Here is a 20,241-nt window from a genome sequence, read left to right as displayed (position 1 = left end):
TTTAATATGACGTCCATCCAGCCTTTGCAGCTATAACAGCTTCAACTCTTCTGGGAAGGCTTTCCACAAGGTTTGAGTGTGTTTATGCACACTCAAGATACAGAAAAATGTTTGTTGCAGTTTGCTTTGAAAGCTGAAATGTTAAGTGACCAACACAAAATCAAAAAAATTATGGTTCAATAGTCTTCTTTATTGTACATGTGCATTTTGGTTGGAATATGTGCCAACACAGGTAATTACAGAAAAAGGCCATAATCATCCAGTAACATCACAGCACTTATATTTCTGCTGAGTCCCATCACTGACAAAACGCTTTGTGTTTTAAAGCAGGAATAATAACATGGCAAGAGTCACAAGAGGTGATCTCTGTTAAAAGCAGGCTGAAACGTAAAAAAATAAAAATAAATATGCTCACCACTACTGCAGGTGCAATGTTTAAATATCACAAGTCACGAGTCAACGATGCCTTGAGTACACCTGTTCTGCATCATGAAATGTTTTTCTTTCTTTTTGGTTTCATTTGAGTTTCAAGAATACATCAACATTTGTAGCCTATTCATTGTGAGCTTCTAATCTCACTAGACTGCTCAGTATCGATAGCTTCAGTTACATTTAAGGCCAACTTAATGTAAGGTGACATATGAATATAATTTACAATATATATGGTGTATAATGCAGAGTACATATTCTATTCACAGTTTGAAAAGATCCATGTTGAGTTCTATCCACCTATTGACAGATTAATATTAATGTTTAAATTGAAGTATATTGATGTACATCAAAATAAAAGGCTGTGCCTCATTTCCACGTTTCTGAAGCAAATAATGGCACTGATGATGTGGAGGGATCATGACACAATGCAAAGCACTTCTACTGGTTGTGCAGTTCACTGGTTTCCATTAACAAACACAAACACAGTGCTCTGTGTTAAGCAACATAACAACAATGGGCTGTTGGATATGGATAAGGATTCAATAAGATAATATTTTAATGTCGTCTGGGATCACATATCAAATTGACTGAGAAAGTGTGTCTCAGTGAGTTCTGAGCACAACCAGTTGAAGGCACTGTGAGAAGTCCCCCCCCCCCCACACATCGTAACCAGTTAAACTAATTTAAGTAATTAGCAGCAGATTTAGGCGCCGTTTCCAAACTCCACCCTATAGACTGTAATGCCATGACCATATGTCACTTTCATGGTGAACTGTCATATTTTGGACACAGCTTAGGATTTCTCCAAAGATACAGTATTTCTTCCATTTCCAGCCCAAAGTAGGGTCACTTCTAAAGGAAAGTGAATTGTTGCCTAAATGCTAAATGAATAGCCCATTCTGGTAATAAGATGCTTGGCAATACAAATTGAGAACATTAAAACAGACCTACTGTAGGCATGGTTGTGTAAAAACAACAAAAAGTCCCAAATTATAAATTAACCATTAACCATGTTAAATTTTTCTACAAGCAACAAATGTCCAAGGGCAGTGATTTAAATGTACAAAACTTGTGTTTCCCCAATGTTAAAGAGAAAAGCACATGGAAATCTGTACTGTGTAAGAAGCAACTCATCATATTTATAGTAAACTGTTGCTTTACGCCTTTTCTGTTGATATGATGTACTGCTTTTACATTCATTTCCAGCTATCCTCACAACACTGCACACATCATATCACTGAAGGCTGTATTTACTGTGCCTTTGTGGAAGTTCTGGCATATAATTGCACTTCAACAATTCATTTTAGCCACATAACCCATTCTTTGCCTCAGTCAGTCAAAATTAATCCATATAATTTGCCATTTGGGGAATCAATGCCCTTTGGTGCTAAGTGCATAACAATAATGTTTTCCCTGTACAGTACTGTATCAACTGATCTCATTAGGCAAAGCAATAAAATAACAGAAGTTTTAGTTAGGACATGACCTTTATCGCTCAAATAAGGATTTACTGGTGAGAAAGTGAATAAAACAATGACTTGAAATTAAAAGAAAAGGAGGAAGAGTTTTGGTTTGTTACATTTATCTCTCTAAAGAAAAACAAATAGCTTCGGAATGAAAGTGGGAAAACTTCTTCAGCACAATTTCCTCTCGGGCAGTTTATTCAACGTCGGCCGTGTCTGCACAAATGGAAATAAACGATGTGCAACGAGCTAAAAACTGAAACTAAAAACTGGCTAAAACGTTGAGGAACCTTGTTTTTCCTCCCCATCAGTGTGAACAATAAATTGTTTGGTCGGTAAGCTTGACAACCAAAAAAAGATGCATGTCAATATTTCATTCCACTCTGTGACACTGCAGAGCTGCTTCGATCTCAATGATACTGCAGGCTTGTTGTTCATATAAACAACTACAACTTTGTATGAAGTTTGTAACCCAACCTCAAGACGGGGGAATAACTGGATGCAAATGTTCTAATCTAGGTATTAAAAACAAGGAGTAGGTCTATGAAAGTGACAACCTAAGTCTGCTGAGGTAATACATTACACCGCTGGAAAAAAAACAGGCACAAACATGGGCTGTTACTCACAGGCAAAAACCTTAACATTCACTCGAGGGCTGTCAACAGTAAAGCACAAGACGGTTATTTGAGATACCATAATTGAAACAGAGCACAACTCTTGTAGTCTTATCCTCCAAACGTTTTGAATTGATTATGATCCTTTAAATCATTTCTATTCTTCCATCAGACCGTGGTGCTCACTACATTTCTGTATACACCATAAACCGAGGGGACAAAGCAAGCAGCGGATGGAGACTAACGTTGGAAAGAAAGTGCAGATCTCTCTGCAAGTTTTGGATGCAGAGATTCAGATGCAGAGTTCAAAGGATGTGCGCTCCTCAATGTCATGGCATACGACGCAGAAATACTTCCAGCGAGAATTACTCACTTAATGTAATTCAACATCTAGTGATTTTTGTCCATGTACATTAAGTCACTTGCACAGTGCGTATGGACGTACTTGACCCTGACGCTTTGATAAGTGTTCGAGCTTTGGGATGATCAAATGTCCGGGTCCATCATTGGCGTACAGTCAGACGTGTCCCTGCTGAGATCGTCTCTCTTCCAGACAGCGACAAACCCACATGGACACCACCTCCGCATTGCCATCGTTAAACTGTACGATGAATGCATGTTCCTAAAAAATAAGAGAGTAAGAAATAGACATTATTATTCAAATAACTCGGTGTGAGTTATTTTTTTATATATATAAAAAAATACACGTATAGAACAAAATTGGTGTTTTGCGCTTTTACCAATATTGAGCTGAATTAAAGAATATATATTTAAATGAATTAATAAGGTAAGACTGAACTTTCTGAGACATATCCAGACAAAGGATACTTTTCATTTGACAATTAAATATCATACTTCAAAAACACATTTTTGTACTAGTACATAGGTTATCTGCTGCAACTAATCTAATTCCATACATATGACCTTCAGAATAATGTTCATCTCTGGAAAAGGTGGACTCAAGTGGCTGCAAAAACACTATTAATGTGCTTTCTCATAAAAACAAAAGAAAAATATATTCCAACAGCTATCAAAAAAATTATTATACCTATTCTGCAATATTGGTTTTATGATGAAACAGATTGGAGCCACAAACATTATTACACCTTTATGGGGAGTGCGTGGTTTAGTTCTACGTGTATAATTATTCTAAATCACGAATCAAGAAATAATAATAAAATACAAATAAACTAAACAGGAACATCATGCAATTCCCTTAAATATTTATGTCCAACAGATTTGGTTTTAAATGCAAAACGTTTAAGTAATGGTTTGTTTGGGGATTTGAAGGACATATCTTTGGAGTTTAATGATCCATATGAATCATCACAGGCTGTAAAATGAGCATTCTAATAAATAATAGATTTCAAATAGGTAGCAATAGCAGTTACACTGACCATCTTTGTCAACCATTTTAAATTAGCTCAGGAAAACTGAGTATAATTTTTGAGATTTTCAACCAACTTTTCTTCAATAATGCCTAACGATTGCGCTTTTGAAAACCAGACACACAACACGTCTCTGTTTTATTAGACTTTGTTCACTTGTTACTGCTGCAGGACAGAAACAGAGACGTCACATGTGATATCTCAATGACACCCGTCCCAATCACCAGCCTCATCTGGGGGTCTTTCCCGACCACAGCCAGAGGTCACGGGGGTCAGAGGTGAGAGGGCACCAGGTTGTACCATGAATTTTTATTAGTGGCGTCTAGATGTCCAATTAGATTAAACAACTCTGTGGTCAGCCAGTTTAAATGAACTTGTCAACACTGATCTGTCCTTAACAGCAAGAGACTCGCAATGTTAATAGGAGTTCACTTCTAACTCAATCTGGGGGAGCCACAGAGCATTTTATTTATTAAAGAGGACCTATGATACTTTTTGACTTTTATGACCTATAAACGTTGTTATAATGATTTATAGTCATGTTTAACCATACTAGCTTATCAAATAATGACGTACATGCATTTAGACGTATTCCCTGCTGACCGTCTGGGGTGGCTGTGCAGAGCACTAAACACTAGGGCAGCCGGTCGAGAAATCACGTGTTCAAATCGGTTCAGAATTTCCGGATATTCTTTTCGTCACAAAAGCGAATGTTTCCATGTATGGTAATGCTGCTCAGGCAAGCTCCGGCCATGCCCCCACGTTCCTGCTCTCAAATCTCCCCGCACGCTTCTGAAAGTGTTTCGGAAGGAAGGTAACCAATCACAACGGAGTGGGGTTTGCAGGAGGGGGGAGGGGGCGGAGAAGCTCAGATGAGAGGAAGAGTTTCCCGAAAATCTACATGGTTTTTTGTGATGTGATTCGTGTCAGGTTGCTCTATAGCAGTTTTTAACAAGAAATTAAGACCAGAAAAGTAGTATAATAGGAGATCTTTAATCGTGTGTGTTGTCTTAAGTCATACTACCGTATTTTCCGCACTATAAGCCGCAGGTGTTATAATGTTTAATTACCATATGTAAGAATTCGTACACAGAGGGGATTGTCGGGAAAGAGATGGCTGCTTGAGGAATCTCCCATTTATTAACATTTCAACAAACAAGTTGCATATTTGCATAACGTATTCAAGTGTTACCATTTAGTGCAATAGCTACTAGGGATGGGCACGAGTGTTTTCACTACTCGTGTGATCGCTTGCATTCAATGCAATCAATCGATTCCTCGTTAAACTTTTTTCTATTTTTAGAACGCAACGCATCTATCTGCAGAACAACGGTTCACCGCAATAAAGCGCTCAATGCTTATTGTCAAACAGTCACAGTTGCCATATGATATTAAGGATTTATTCCCACAAGTTTAAAACACATTTTCCTCACTGAAAGTAATTAAATAGACGGGCCACAATTTAATCCGATCGAGTAGGTCTGCGTTGGGGAGAAAAAAAGAGAAAAAAGCATGGGCTGTAGTTGTAACAAAAAAATAGCCTAAGTCACCATTTAAAATAAGAAGGGCAGCAAATAATATTAAATTATTGCCCTACAATTTAAATACATATAAATAACTCACCAAAGCAGATAGTTGTATATCCAACCGCGTAATGCTCACTCCGTGTCCGTGAATAATTACCGCGACTAATTCCTCATTAACGGAACGTTACACCGGTCGGTTTTTGAATCTTACCTCCATATTCCCTATTGAAGGCTTCTTAAAGAGATCCTATTATACTACTTTTCTGGTCTTAATTTCTTGTTAAAAACTGCTATAGAGCAACCTGACACGAATCACATCACAAAAAACTATGTAGATTTTCGGGAAACTCTTCCTCTTACCCTAGCGAGCACAGCAGTCTCTTTCTACACACTGCTTTGAGCTTCTCCGCCCCTCCCCCCCTGCTGCAAACCCCACTCCGTTGTGATTGGTTACCTTCCTTCCAGCAGCGGGAGATTTTCAGGAAGGTGGGGGCATGCAGCCGGAGCTTGCCTGAGCAGCATTACCATACATGGAAACATGACAGAAACTACCCGAGCGTGACAGAAAGTACCCGGAAATTTGAACAAGTTGTTTCTCGACCGGCTGCCATAGTGTTTAGTGCTCTGCATAGCCACCCCAGACGGTCAGCAGGGAATACGTCGAAATGCATGTACGTAATTATTTGATACTCTAGTATGGTTAAACATGACTATAAATCATTATAACAACGTTTATAGGTCATAAAAGTCGAAAAGTATCATAAGTCCTCTTTAACTGTTGTTGGCTCGGAGCGAATGTGCCTGAAGTAAGCCTTGCTTCTTCTTTACTTTTCTTTCCAAGTGGAGAGCACCTTGCATGCTCACCTGGAGTCTAGGCTACTCATTACTAACTGAGAGTAACAGGTGTCATCTCCTCTTTTTATAAACGTAATTGTATCATCTGCTTTGAAATAATTGGACAGTTATATTCCTGACAATGTTCTGGAGAAAGGAGAGACCGTGTTCAGCTCCGCGGTGCTGTGGAGAACACAGGCTGCGCTGCGGTGGCACGGAGGTGGCAGTTATTTGCAGTTGCTTTTTGACACAACGCTCAGTTTATTGCACTTGCATAAAAATATTTAATTTTGTTAAACTTTATTTTATCTGTTTTGTGCCGTTTTGTACACGTTTATAACATTTTAAAATAGGGGCGGCCCGCCGGCCGGCCTAAAGGCTACAAACACTAAAAAAAACAAAAAACGATTTTCCTCATCCACCAATCGAGTTCATTTGAAACGAGGAGTACTCGAGTACTCGATTACTAATGCCCATCCCTAGTAGCTACAGAACATATACTGTGCTGTGTAATAACAGGGTCGAAAAATTGGGAAAAAGTCGCGGCTTATAGTCCGAAAAGTACGGTACACGTTTTAAATCGTACTTCCTACAGAACCACAACCTACATATTTAATGGAAATAAACCATTTATGATGATTTTACTGGGACTGGTTTCACAGGGCCAACATTGCCAATATGAAAACCATGTCCCACTATTCCAGCGGCTAACTAGTTTTACTCAGTTTTAACGCAGAGTGAATTCAAAGTGTATTGTGATGTTTTCAGCTGTTCTCTCTGTGGTAGCACACAGTTAAATACCCCCCAGCAACACTCAAACTGGTGCAGACAATGTACGATTAGTAAGAAAGTAGGACGGACTGACTGCAGGTGACAGTCCCCTTTCATCCTCCTGGGATCCTTCTAGTCTATTTGTGGTTACACTGAGAAATAGTTTAAGCTGAAATATATGTACAGTATATGAAAACAAAGTCACATTCAGGGTGAAGACAGTCAATACATTTGTGAGTTATAAAACCTACGTAAATCAATTCTGTCTTCTATTTGACTTCTAGTCTTTCTTTGCTCACTAAAGTCACTTCTGACTGTTACAGTTAAATCTCCACATGTTTAGCCTAGCGCTGGTTTATATTTCAAAGAAAAATAGTTAACAAATTCCAATGTGCTCTAATCCTGCATAAACTTTGGAGATTGTGAAGGACTGGGGGGAGCCCCATCAATCCTGTTGTCCTTCTAATGGGCAGCTGGGGTTAAACCAGTCTGAGGTTAATTACTCTCATATCAGTGTGAATATGTGTGTATGTGTCTCTATGATACTGGTGGAGTGGACGCTCCTGGGTGCCCCTATGTGCTGATTACCCATCTCATCCATCATCCTTCCTTGCCTCAGTAGAGAGGGTGTGATACAGAAATAAAAAAGGAGGAAGTCCTGAGTGATGTTTTTGAAACTCCAGTTCTCCACCTCTGCTCCAGATATTAACCCTGCCAGGCCAGAGACATCTACTGGAATTTGACCTGGATGAAGGTGCTTGGCCTGTCATACCTCAAATACCAACATATGCCTAAAACATTTTTTTGTCTGAAGTTGTGGCTCTAGCCTAATGATTCTCTCTCTAAATGTATCCTTCCACCACCAAACACATGAACATTGCAACCTGATTGAAATTAGGCATGTATACTTCATTTTAAATGAATAAAAGGTAAGAACAAAAGAAAGCATACAGTAAGAGGATAGTAGGCAAGGAAGAAAGTCAAACTAAACAAAATTACAGTACAAAAAAAGAAGCTCCAGAACAGAAAGGCCACTAAATGGACCTTGTGTTGAAATTATTCGTCAACTCAAGTTTCCACAGTTAAGAATGAAACTGGACAAAGGTACAAACAATGCTTCACACTTATCTACAGTCTTATTATATTGGACATAAAAGTGTATACTTCTTCCTGCTCCTTTTCAGGCATATTTATTGTATTTCCATGCTTTTCATTTTGTTTTGTATGTGGATGTCTGAAATAAACTAAATCAAATCAAAAAAAAAATCAAAAATCAAGACATATGCTGCCTCAAGAGTGCTCCTTTAGAGCAGACACACACAAACACAGATACAAAGTATATCCTATGTCTGTCTCAGGCACAAGCATAATTACCTAATAATGAAATGAATACATGTCAATGAACGAAACCAGTATGCAACAGTTATTAATACAGATTGAATAACCACTCCCCCTTAGTCAGGACATTAAAGGTGTTGTGACTATGTTGTAGTAGAATCTGGACAGGTGAGATGGGGCAAGGACTAATTTAAAAGTTACATTAATCACAGACTGACCACATCAAAATGGGATAATCACCTGCTCAAATAGAAATGGCCTAAACCCAGGGGAAATTCTACCTAACAGTGTAATTGTTTGAAACCATTGATGGGTCTGTTTAATCTAAGATTAATTTATGCCATTTTAAATAACTCTATGTATGATTAATATGCTCAGAAGAAATTAAAAGTAGTTTGAGGCAATTATAACAAGAGTCTGGTCATCACCTCATTAGAAAAGTGTTGGAAAAAATGTGGTGTGTTTGTCAGTGTGTATGTGAGAGAGGCAGTGAGAAGGGTGAAGAGGTAGATAGGATAACTAGGTCTTTATATATTTGCATGCTAATCACTAGCTCCCTCTGGAAACTGGCTGGCAATGGTTGGTGTGTGTATGGATTAAAAGTAAGTGTGTGTTTTTTGGTCGGTCTTAGTACGCAGGGAATGTAGGGAAACTTATCTTAGGAGTGTTACAATAATTTACTGATCAAATCCTCTAATGCTATTTTCAAATCTCTCTGCTGATTTTAAATACTTAGACAGTGACATTTGACTGCATGTTAAAAATGGCTCAATCAAAAGAATTGTCAAATAAAGCTAATAGAAGAGATCATTGCAAAATCAAGGAATAATGATACAAAAAGATAGCAAAGGCATTGACTGTTCCTAGTATAGACACAGTTGGAAGCATAGTTCACAAGTTCATATGTAAAGGAAATGTGGCTACACTACCCGGAAAAGGCAGAAAGAGGACACTTTTAACAGCTTTCACCAGATTCCTGAAGAGGCAGATCGTCAAAAACCCCTCAAGTGACCGCAAAAGACATGCAGCAAGAATTGGTAGCAGTAGGCACTGAGGTTTCAGTTTGGGCAATAAGACGCATACTAAAGTCTTTGAGGAAGCTGAAGCTTTGTAGTCATTGGACCACAGGTTCAACAGGACAATGAACCCAAGCATACCTCAACGTCCAACAAGGCTTGTTTTCAGAAGAAGTCCTGGAAGATTCTACAGTGACTATCACAGTCAACTGACTTTAAATCCCATTGAAAATCTGTCGTGGGATTTGAAGAAGGCTGTTGGAGCAGGGAAACCAAATAATTTATGTGAACTGGAGGCCATTGCCCGTTAGAAATGGGCTAAGATTCCTCAGGACTGATGCCAGAAGCTGGTGAGTTAAGTAGTACGTTTGCAGCAGGTCATACAAGGAAAAGGGTGATCAACCAAGTATTGAAACACGTGTCGTGAAGAGGTTGAATCATTTTGAAACTGCATAAGACATCAAAAATGGACCACTTGTGATATTAGTTATGTTGAACTATTGGATTTTTTCTTGTTTTATTTGTTTATTCCAAACAGCTAAATGTTTGTAAATGTTTGCCAATTTGCAATGGGTGTCGAATAAGTTTGATTGAAACTGTAACTTGGTGTGTGATCTGGAAGGTAATGTTTAGACCTGAGAATGTGCAGTTCTATTTTACATTTTTTTTTAACTTAATTTTCAGAAATGTTGTGGGGACAAAGTGAATGCTGAAAGTAAAACTGTGTAATTAAAGCAGTAAAAAAATTGATTTTATGTATCTTCCTTTCAGACTGTAGGACAAAAAAAGCGCTTATTTCAAAAGGGTATGATGGCTTTCTATAAGCACTGTATGTATGCCATATTTTTTGGCGTCACCCTGTCAACCACTGCATGCCTCATCTCCTGCCATCACATCGGTCTCAAAAATGAGGAATAAAGGATAAGTAAGGTGTTTGTTTTCAGTTGCTTGCACAGGAGTTTTGCGGTAAAACATATCAATGAACAAACAAAAGAAAATCCAAAAGAAATGTTCTGCTTTTGTAAAACAACTTAATCTACATTGATGAGAGAACATTTTGTCCTTGTGGTAAATTGATTTATATATGTTGTTTGATAAGATCAATTAATCAAAATGAATGGAATGTTTGATAAAAGGTGATTACTATGTAGACACGGTTTATGGGGACAGAATTGGTTCGTAATAACAGATATTAAGTTTTTGGTTGTGGCGCTAGCAGTGGTCTCAACTTAATGCTAATAAGCTTCTATCTGTGTATGTGTGTGTGTGTGTGTGGGGGTGTGTGTGTGGGTGTATTTTTGTGTGTGTGTGTGTGTTTTGTGTTTAAGTCGAAACTAAATTTGTGGACAGTCAGACACAGGAGGGGTTCCTTTGTGAAAAACGGAGGGGCTCATCTGGTGTCTCAAGGGTTGAAAGGGGGCTACAAATTTTGTGTGCGTGTGTGCCTATGAATAGAAAAAGCAGAATAGGAGGACTGCATTGACAAGGGTGCTAAAAGGCTGAGTGAAGGCTGCTGGCTGGGGACGGGGGACACACGGAAGGGGGGAGGGAGAAATAAAATGTCCATCAAATCACAATCAAAGAATGTGGGGGTGTGTGATAATCACTTCTGTCTTTTTTCCCCTCTCATAGAAAAAAAACAACACATGCTAAAACAAACACACACATATATATATATACATATATATATATATATATATATATATACATATATATATATATATATATATATATATATATATATATATATATATATATATATATATATATATATATATATATATATATATATATATATATATATATATATATATATATATATATATATAGTAGGCTATGTATACATATACATATATATATATATATATATGTATACATATACATATATATATATATATATATATATATATATATATATATATATATATATATACACACTCACCGGCCACTTTATTAGGTACACCTGTTCAATGGCTTACAGTCATATGAAAAAGTTTGGGAACCCCTCTCAGCCGGCATTATAATTGACTCTGCTTTCACAAAAAAAATATAAAACTGGTATGTCTTTAATTTACCAGGAACAGTTAAGTACTGGGATGTTTTCCAAACAAAGATTTTTTGAAAAGCAGTATTTGGTTGTATGAAATAAAATAAAATGTGAAAAACTGGCTGTGCAAAAATATGGGTACCCTTGTGGTTTTGTTGATTTTAATGCCTGTAACAGCATGTAAAACTGATGACTTTAAACACAAAGTTGGTTGGATTATGTTGTTAAGCCTTGAACCTCATAGAATTGTCTGTTTAATCATGAGAAAATTTATTTTAGGTGCCTAAATGCAAGTTGCACTTCTCTTTGACTCTCTGCTGAAGTGAGACAGAATGGGATCATCAAAACAGCTCCCAAAAGATCTTAAAAACAAAGATTATTCATTGTCATGGTTTAGGGGAAGGCTACAAGAAGCTTTCCCAAAGGTTTCAATTGTCAATTTTGACTGTAGGGAACGTTGTCAGGAAATGGAAGGACACAGACATAGTGGCAGTTAAACCCAGGCAGGGAAGACCAAGAAAAAAACAGGAGCGGCATAGGTGGAGGATTGTGAGAATGGTTGCACACAACCCACAGATCACCTCCAAAGGCCTGCAAGAACATCTGGCTGCAGATGGTGCATCTGTACATCGTTCAATAATTCAGCGCAATTTGCACCAAAACATTTGCTTTTTATAAAGACCAAATAACTTAATTTGTGTCTCATCAGTCCAAAGCATTTTCTTCCAATATGAAGCTGGCTTGTCTAAATGAGCTTTTGCATACTCCATGCAACTGTATCTGTGGCGTGGGCGCAGAAAGGGCTTCCTTCTCATCACCCGGCCATACAGATGTTTTGGTGCAAATTGCACTGAATTGTAGAACCATGTACAGATACACAATCTGCAGCCAGATGTTCTTGCAGGTCTTTGGAGGTGATCTTGGTCTGCTAGACCTGGGTTTAACTGCAACTGTGACTGTGTCCTTCCATTCCCTGACAACGTTCCTTACAGTAGAAATTGACAATTGAAACCTTTGGGAAAGCTTCTTGTAGCCTTCCCCTAAACCATGACAATGAATAATCTTTGTTTTTAAGATCTTTTGGGAGCTGTTTTGATGATCCCATTCTGTCTCACTTCAGCAGAGAGTCAAAGAGAAGTGCAACTTGCATTTAGGCACCTAAAATACATTTTCTCATGATTAAACAGACAATTCTATGAGGTTCAAGGCTTAACAACATAAACCAACCAACTTTGTGTTTAAAATAATCAGTTTTACATGCTGTTACAGGCATTAAAATCAACAAAACCACAAGGGTACCCATATTTTTGCACAGCCAGTTTTTCACATTTTATTTTATTTCATACAACCAAATACTGCTTTTCAAAAAATCTTTGTTTGGAAAACATCCCAGTACTTAGCTGTTCCTGGTAAATTAAAGACATACCACTTTTATATTTTTTTTGTGAAAGCAGAGTCAATTATAATGCCGGCTGAGAGGGGTTCCCAAACTTTTTCATATGATTGTATAAAAACAAAAAGCTAATAAGCCAATCACATGGCAGCAATTTAATGCATTTAGGCATGTAGACGTGGTCAAGACAATGTACTGAAGTCAAACCAAGCATCAGAATGGGGAAAAAGGGGGTTTAGGTGACTTTGAACATGGCATGCTTGATGGTGCATGGCAGGATGGATCCATACTTTCATGTTGTTTACGCCAAATTCTGAACCTGCCATCTAAATGTCTCAACTGAAATCGAGACTCATCAGACCAAGCATGATTTTTCAATCTTCTATTGTCCAATATTGGTGATTCTGTGAGAATTGTAGCATCATTTTCCTGTTTTTAGCTGACAGGAGTGGCAACCGGTGGGGTCTTCTGTTGCTGTCGCCCATCTGCTTCAAGGTTGGACGTGTTTTGCGTTCAGAGATGGTATTCTGCATACCCTGGTTGTAATGAGTGGTTATTTGAGTTACTGTTGCCTTTCTATCATCTCGAACCAGTATGCCCATCCTCCACTGTCCTCTGACTTCAACAAGGCATTTTACGTCCACACAAATGCCACTCACTGGATATTTTTCTTTTTCGGACCATTCTCTGTAAGCCCTAGAGATGGTTTAGAGTGAAAATCCCGGTAGATCAGCAGTTTCTGAAATACTCAGACCAGCCCTCCTGGCAACCTCAACATTGCCAGGTTCAAAGTCACTTAAAACCCCTTCCTTCCCCATTCTGTTGCTCGGTTTCAACCTCAATAAGTTGTCCCGTCCAGGTCTACATGCCTAAATGCATCGAGTTGCTGACATGTGATTGGCTGATTAGTTATATGTGTTAACAAGAAAATGAAATGCTGTACCTAATAAAGTGGCCGGTGAGAGTGAGAGTGAGTGTGTGTGTGTGTGTGTGTGTGTGTGTGTGTGTGTGTGTGTGTGTGTATATATATATATATATATATATAAAAATTATCTGGTTCAACAAATTAAGTAACATGAGAGTACATATAATGGGTAACAAACACACATTTTCTGTCTTCCTTGCTCTAAAGCTTAATGAATAAGACAATAAGTGATGCACAAAGACCAAAAATTGTATTGAAGGAGAAGGGGGAGGAGAATGAACGGAAGCAAGAAAAACCTTAGACAGGACAGGTCATCACCAAGAACCTGCATCTAACGTCCTGGGAACGGGCCAATGGAAAGTCTTCTCAACTGACCGACGTCATTAGCATATGATGACAGGATAGGGTTTCCACAATGAAAGATGCATCAGTATGAGGAGAGAAAGCGACACTCACTTTCTTTTCTGATGGCTCATCATGCAATTAGTTATAGGGCAGTATGATTTGGGGAAAACATCTAATTGCGATTTTTCTGACAGATATTGCAATTTGATTTTAAGTCGTGTTTTTGGTGAATGGTCTTTGTGTAGTAGAATGTGGTGAAAATGTGGTGCTTGTTTTAATTCAGTTGGAGTTTTGAGCACTAGTAGGACAGTAGAGTGGTACATATTTTTATTTTATTGTACAAGTCTGTCATGTTTTGCTCATATTGTGCCAACACACATAAACAAAGACTGGTTTCACTGTTTGTTGGTGTTTGACGTACTAGATCTAAAAAAACTGGCTTGATTTTGTGTATATAAGAGAACCACTACAAGACATACAGTTGGGCCTGCTGTATCTACAGGTTTTAGAATATAAAGAAGCTATATATAGAAAATGACATTTAAAAAATTCAGAGAAAACCATATCATTCCTCATGGTTGAAAAGTGCAGACACATGTGCTTTTGCATTGATGTTTAGAATCTCCTGCTGTTGTGCACAAATGTATCATTAAATGGGGATCCTTTCATGCTACTTCTGTTACCATTCTCTTTATTCTTTTGCTAGCACTATTGGGACATGATATTAATTTGAGAAAAAGGCTTTTTCCCCCCTTTTAAAAGAAAAATTTAACTGAATAGGATAACATATCAATATAATGAGCAAAGCATCCAGTATAGGAAGGTGTAGCTTACTGTTTAAAGCGCCAGGCACAGAACCAAGGGCAATCCTACAGCATCCCTTTAAACGCCTAATAGGATAAAATCCTAGTGAAAATAACGTCAATAAAAGCTATACCCATGATTAGAACAACAACATGCGGGAACCTAATGAGCAAACTAGAGCAGCTAGGTGAGTTTGTACGGTCATAAAACAACATTATTCGCTCAGTGTCTACACTATTGTGTGATTTCCCCACATTATCTTCCAGCAAATGGTGGCACTTTCTGCACAGCAGAGGGAGAGGAGAAAAGGGGGAGCTGTGGCTTGGTGCATTAACATACAGATAGAATAGGTAAAGAGTTTTAATGTACTCAGGAGGCTGGGGGAATGGGGAGGTAGAATGAGAGGCAGGGAGGAAAGAAGGAACAAGGAGAGAGAGAGAAAGATAATCAGCAGGCTGGTGCCACACAGGCAGGCATACGCGACCTTATACCTCAGTTCATCGTGGAAGGAAGACGAAGAATTGAAAGGAGGCCTACAGGAGGACAAAAATCTATGTAAGGAAAGACAAGAGGGATGGAGAGGAAACTGGAGGAGAGAGAGAACTGCAAAAAATAAAAAAATGGCCCAGGGATCCCAATGAATGTGAAATAAGTGGAGCAGGGAAGGAATGTGGAAGAGAGTGAAGGAAAGAAAACAAACTGACAGGAGAAGACATGAAAATGCCTCCATGTGACCTACGATGGCCGTTTTTCAAAATCAAAGCGAAGCAGCGAGTAGTTAAAAAGGCAGCTTAATATAGTTATGCAAGTGTTAAGTAATGGTAATGCTTCACAACAAATAATAATATTAAGAAGACAAAACACAAAAAAGTATGATACCAAGACTCACTAAGAAACTTCTGAAGAGTGAACCATCTTCAGATTTGTCTTCATATGCATGCAAGTGTGTTCTGCATGGCAGGAATAAAACAAGCCTACTCAAAAAAACTTTGCTCAATACTCAATAAGTGCGAAAGAAAACTTGCATGGGTGCCTTTGGTTTTGAAACCAAGTCACGAAGGGCAAAAGAAAACCCAAAAACACTCTGACAAAAGCTCCTCATTCAGTCTTTTTGATGTTCATATTCTTCTAAGATGTGTGAATCGGCCATTCAGCCAGACTAAAGCCAAGAGGATGTAGAACTAAAAAAATAAAAAACTTTTGTCTGGAGGCAAGAATTCCCAGTGAGTGTCTAGACAGCGTTTCTCTTTACTCCTCTCCTTTGTGGTGTGAGACTGAGAACATACAATCTGTTAGCAGCTCTGCATTTACACCCTCCAGCCCTCCATGCCCACAACACAACACGTCTAGCCTCCTCTCTGTGGACCCAACTGTCGCTGTCCTTGGTCCTAACACAGGGACCAGAGCATGTTGCAACTCTTAAAAGGCAGTGTCTGAAAACTGCTGCGGCCCAGGTGAGAATCAGGCAGACAGAAAGCATGAGCAGCGACAGTGTATAACTAGTACAACACAGTGAAGGCAGAATGTAGAAATAAATCAAATAAATGATGAAACGACATTATCATTAAAGATTTTAAGACTGCTTTCAACCGCATACTACAAAGACCAGTGCAGTACTTCCAGAGACTTATGTCCTCAGAGATGCTTCAGAATGTAATGGTCAAGAGAAATTAAACATTGTACAATTGCTGACATATCTGTCAAATAGCACAAGCAAATGATAAGCATGCACTTGTGAATGGGTATAAAACAATTGCCTTGTACTCAGGGTTTACTTGGAAGCAAACACAGGCTATGGCCCTGTAGATGACTTAATGCCTAATAACGGTATCCAGTCCTTGCTTTTATCCATTCACTCTGTCAAAAACCTCACTGTTTCATATGAACAGAAGGACAAACGTTGGAAGATGAGGTCCAACCAAACTACCAACCAGCCAGAGAGGCTATCAAAAAAGGTAAATAGTAATATGTTAAAGACTCAATGATGTCTTCCCCATGTATCTAACTTGCATTTGAGACACGAGGTGACTTTGGTGACAGCAAACAGTGAAAATTAATTAGGTTCTGAACAATAAGCTATTAAAATTAGTAGTCTACATGGTGTTGAGTGTTGACACACTTGAAAAACACACTTAAAAATAAATTACCTTTGTCTTTTGCTCAAATCTTTTGGAGGCTATAAAATGAAATGTTTTGCTAAATTGAATTTTTTGGCTGTTCAGCTCGACCCGATTCATTAAGGTTGGTTTAAATGCAGTGAATTAAACAAATTACTGCTGAAGTAGGTTTTAATCCTACCTCAAGGTTGTTTCTTGCTGACCTCTAACACTCTTTCATTGCAAGCAAAAATGTCATTACTGAATTACTGAAGCAACACAGCAATGCCAACTTTAAGGGTCCTAGACCCAATACACCTCAATTAGTGCAAGAAATACAATTGTATACTTAAACTACAGCGATAGAAACATTGTCTCATTAAATCTTTCTTTGGATATTTGGAATAAAGAAATATGATAACGCTTTGTACAGTTATTCCCTTGGAATCATTTGATAGAAGGATTTATTTAACTTACCATGAGGTTATTAGGAGCAGGCCTCTCTTTGGGTTGTCGTCGCATACTGAAAAAAAAAAAAAAGGTGTTTATATCCAGACACTATTCATACTGTGTTGCGCAAATAAACTGCAACAGAGGGCTTGATAGACAAAAAACACTGTGGACAAACAACACAGCACATGTATTTCAAATAGAATAATTTTATCTATTTCTTCCAACTCATGAGCACAATAAGACCAAACAACCTAAATTGGGGAAATCTGGCATGTTACTCGTTTATGTATCAAAATGACAGGGCTATGACTGTCTAAGAATAGTCCGGGAGTTGATAGTATTAACCATGCACCCAGACAGTGTAGATTACCAGTATTTGAGCCTGTCCTGATAATAAATAAAGGTGCCTAGTTTGAGTAAATAAAGCAGACATGGGGGATAAGCAACATCTGTGTCACACACACACACACACACACACACACACACACACACACACACACACACACACACACACACACACACACACACACACACACACACACACACACACACACACACACACACACACACACACACACACACACACACACACACACACACACACACACACACACACACACACACACACACACACACACACACACACACACACACACACACACACACACGTGGTTTGGGTGTGTATATAGAGATGCTTGTGCAATTGTAAAGGTTACTAGGGAGGCTAATGATTCAAAGGCAAACATTGTCTTTGTCCTGTTGCATTAGACAAATCTATCACTCCTCATAAAAAAGAAGCGCTTTTTATTCAACATTACCAGCCCTTAAGTGTCATAGCTAAAACCATTACTACCACAAAGCATTTACATACAAAGGAAATACGCTCCCCATTGTAATCCCTTTTACCTTTAATTCATTTACAATAATTGGTTGATCAATGTGAAATGCTGCTTGTGGTCCTGCAATTGTTCAGGCTCTTTGGGGCTCAGGTGGTTGACTGTGCAAATCATATTAAGCTAGAATCACAATCGTGCGCAATACAGTCAACCACCATTTTAAAAACAGACAGAATTCCATTTCAAATCTGAGGTTGTTAATTAAAGTAATTCTGTGTCTGCCTTTGTAGAAACAAAGTTTACTATAAGGTAACTGACTCACCACTGAGTGATGAAGTGAACAAACTTCTCACTGAATTCGCCGACAGGGAAAACTGGAGGATCCTGTGAAGAAGAACAAAACAGTTTAGACAACAAAAGATGAAAGAGCATTCTGAGAGAAAAGAATAAAGAAAAACATAGGTTAGAACATTGATTGCAATGTGGGCAGGATGGAGGCAAAATGAAAAATAGGTTTGTGGGGCTCTTCAAAAGCGTCAGGACTAAGACGAAAAATTGTTTAGTGTTTATTTTATTTTTAAATCATATGATCTTTTGGGATTATGATAACTACGATATGTCAGAAAAACATGTTATATAATTGCCTTGGAGACTGTGGGTTTTCATGCACTCACTTTGAGGGATGGTGTGTAATACTTTGACCTCTCCGTTTAATTGTGTCAAAGCAACATCGCAAGAGTGGCTTTTTCTCCGTTAATGCAATGCAAGCTCACTGTAGGCCTGGAAGGAGTTTTATGGAAGAAATAATTAACCAAAGTTTTCATCTCATTCTCAATAATGTACTATCAGCTAATGTTTCAAGACTGTTCTGGCTATTTTACTGAAAATAATATCATATAATATTGTGCAAAACTCTATATTCTGAGTATCTGTGTTGACATGTAAACCACAGTTTTTAAAGGATACAATGACATCATCCCCTCAATTATGCCCATTGTTACTTTGTGTAATAAGTATGCGTCTGAACCAACACCACCAATGGTGGACCACAGCTTTGTTAAGGTTTGGTTGGAACGGCAAGGACTAAGTTCCCCCAGACGTCAACGTGAAAAAATACAGTTCCTTGTTGTTTCTAAATGTAGCACTTGAGGTAGTTCCGCTTATTTGGTATTGATGTAGATGCAGGATTGTTGGGTTCTATGTTGCGTTGTACGTTGTACCCACATGGTGAATGCACTTACTGTTAGTGTCTTTTGATAAAAGCAACAGCAACAAAAAGTATTTATTGATAATTTAGGATACAATTTGTTTACCCAGTATGTTCTTCTTTTGTTTTGTGCATATTCTTGCTGTAGACTTGTTAGTGCGTTCGGAATAGTTTTCATATGGACAGACTTATTTTATTATTTATTTGGGGAAAATTTTAGTTTTCTGTGTGTGTGTGTGTGTGTGTTTGTGTGTTTGTTTCAGGCCTGCTACATGCTGTCAATGGAGGTTTTATGAACCGTGTCATGTAGAACAGCCTGCCCAGGCTGACCCTCTATTACCGCCCCTCACCTCATTACACCATCCATTTCCCTACTGTCACTCTGATATTTCTCCCTACCTTTGGATTTCCAGCATGGAAAGCAAAGAAAAAAAAACATTTATGCTTACTTTTACCCTTGATATACTACTATCGAAAAAAATTAACTTGCCAGTAACGGATGTTTATCTCAGGTATATAGCCGATGTAGTTCCTACAAGATTTAAAATATGTGCAGCAGTGACATCCAATGATATGAACAAAGACATGAAGAAAAATACACAACTACTCAGATCATGGGCACAAAAAGCCTGGGTCCACAACCAGGCATTTATTCAAATGCGGGGAATTAAACCTCTTTACGTCTGAAGCCCCGCTGTGTTATGAAAAACACCTCTGGGCAGTGTTCGCCATTCCTTAATGCTCTGATCGGCA

General features: G+C 38.2%; 1 protein-coding gene across 2 annotated transcripts in view; it reads right to left on the bottom strand.

Annotated features, from left to right (window-relative positions):
- Positions 1–206: 206 nt before the first annotated feature.
- Positions 207–20,241, bottom strand: part of map2k5 (mitogen-activated protein kinase kinase 5) — a 59,402-nt gene continuing 39,367 nt past the window's right edge. For both annotated transcript variants that reach the window (XM_080054060.1, XM_080054061.1), the window contains exons 20-22: positions 18,604–18,665; positions 17,470–17,515; positions 207–3,131 (exon numbers count right to left, since the gene is read on the bottom strand). In XM_080054060.1, coding sequence (XP_079910186.1) covers positions 3,027–3,131; positions 17,470–17,515; positions 18,604–18,665 — 213 coding nt within the window. In that variant the 3' untranslated portion in view covers positions 207–3,026. The remainder of the gene's footprint in view (positions 3,132–17,469; positions 17,516–18,603; positions 18,666–20,241) is intronic.

The sequence above is a fragment of the Ammodytes marinus genome, assembly GCF_949987685.1.
Source record: "Ammodytes marinus genome assembly, chromosome: 1".
NCBI lineage: Eukaryota > Metazoa > Chordata > Actinopteri > Uranoscopiformes > Ammodytidae > Ammodytes > Ammodytes marinus.
This window is presented reverse-complemented; position numbering and strand designations above follow the sequence as displayed.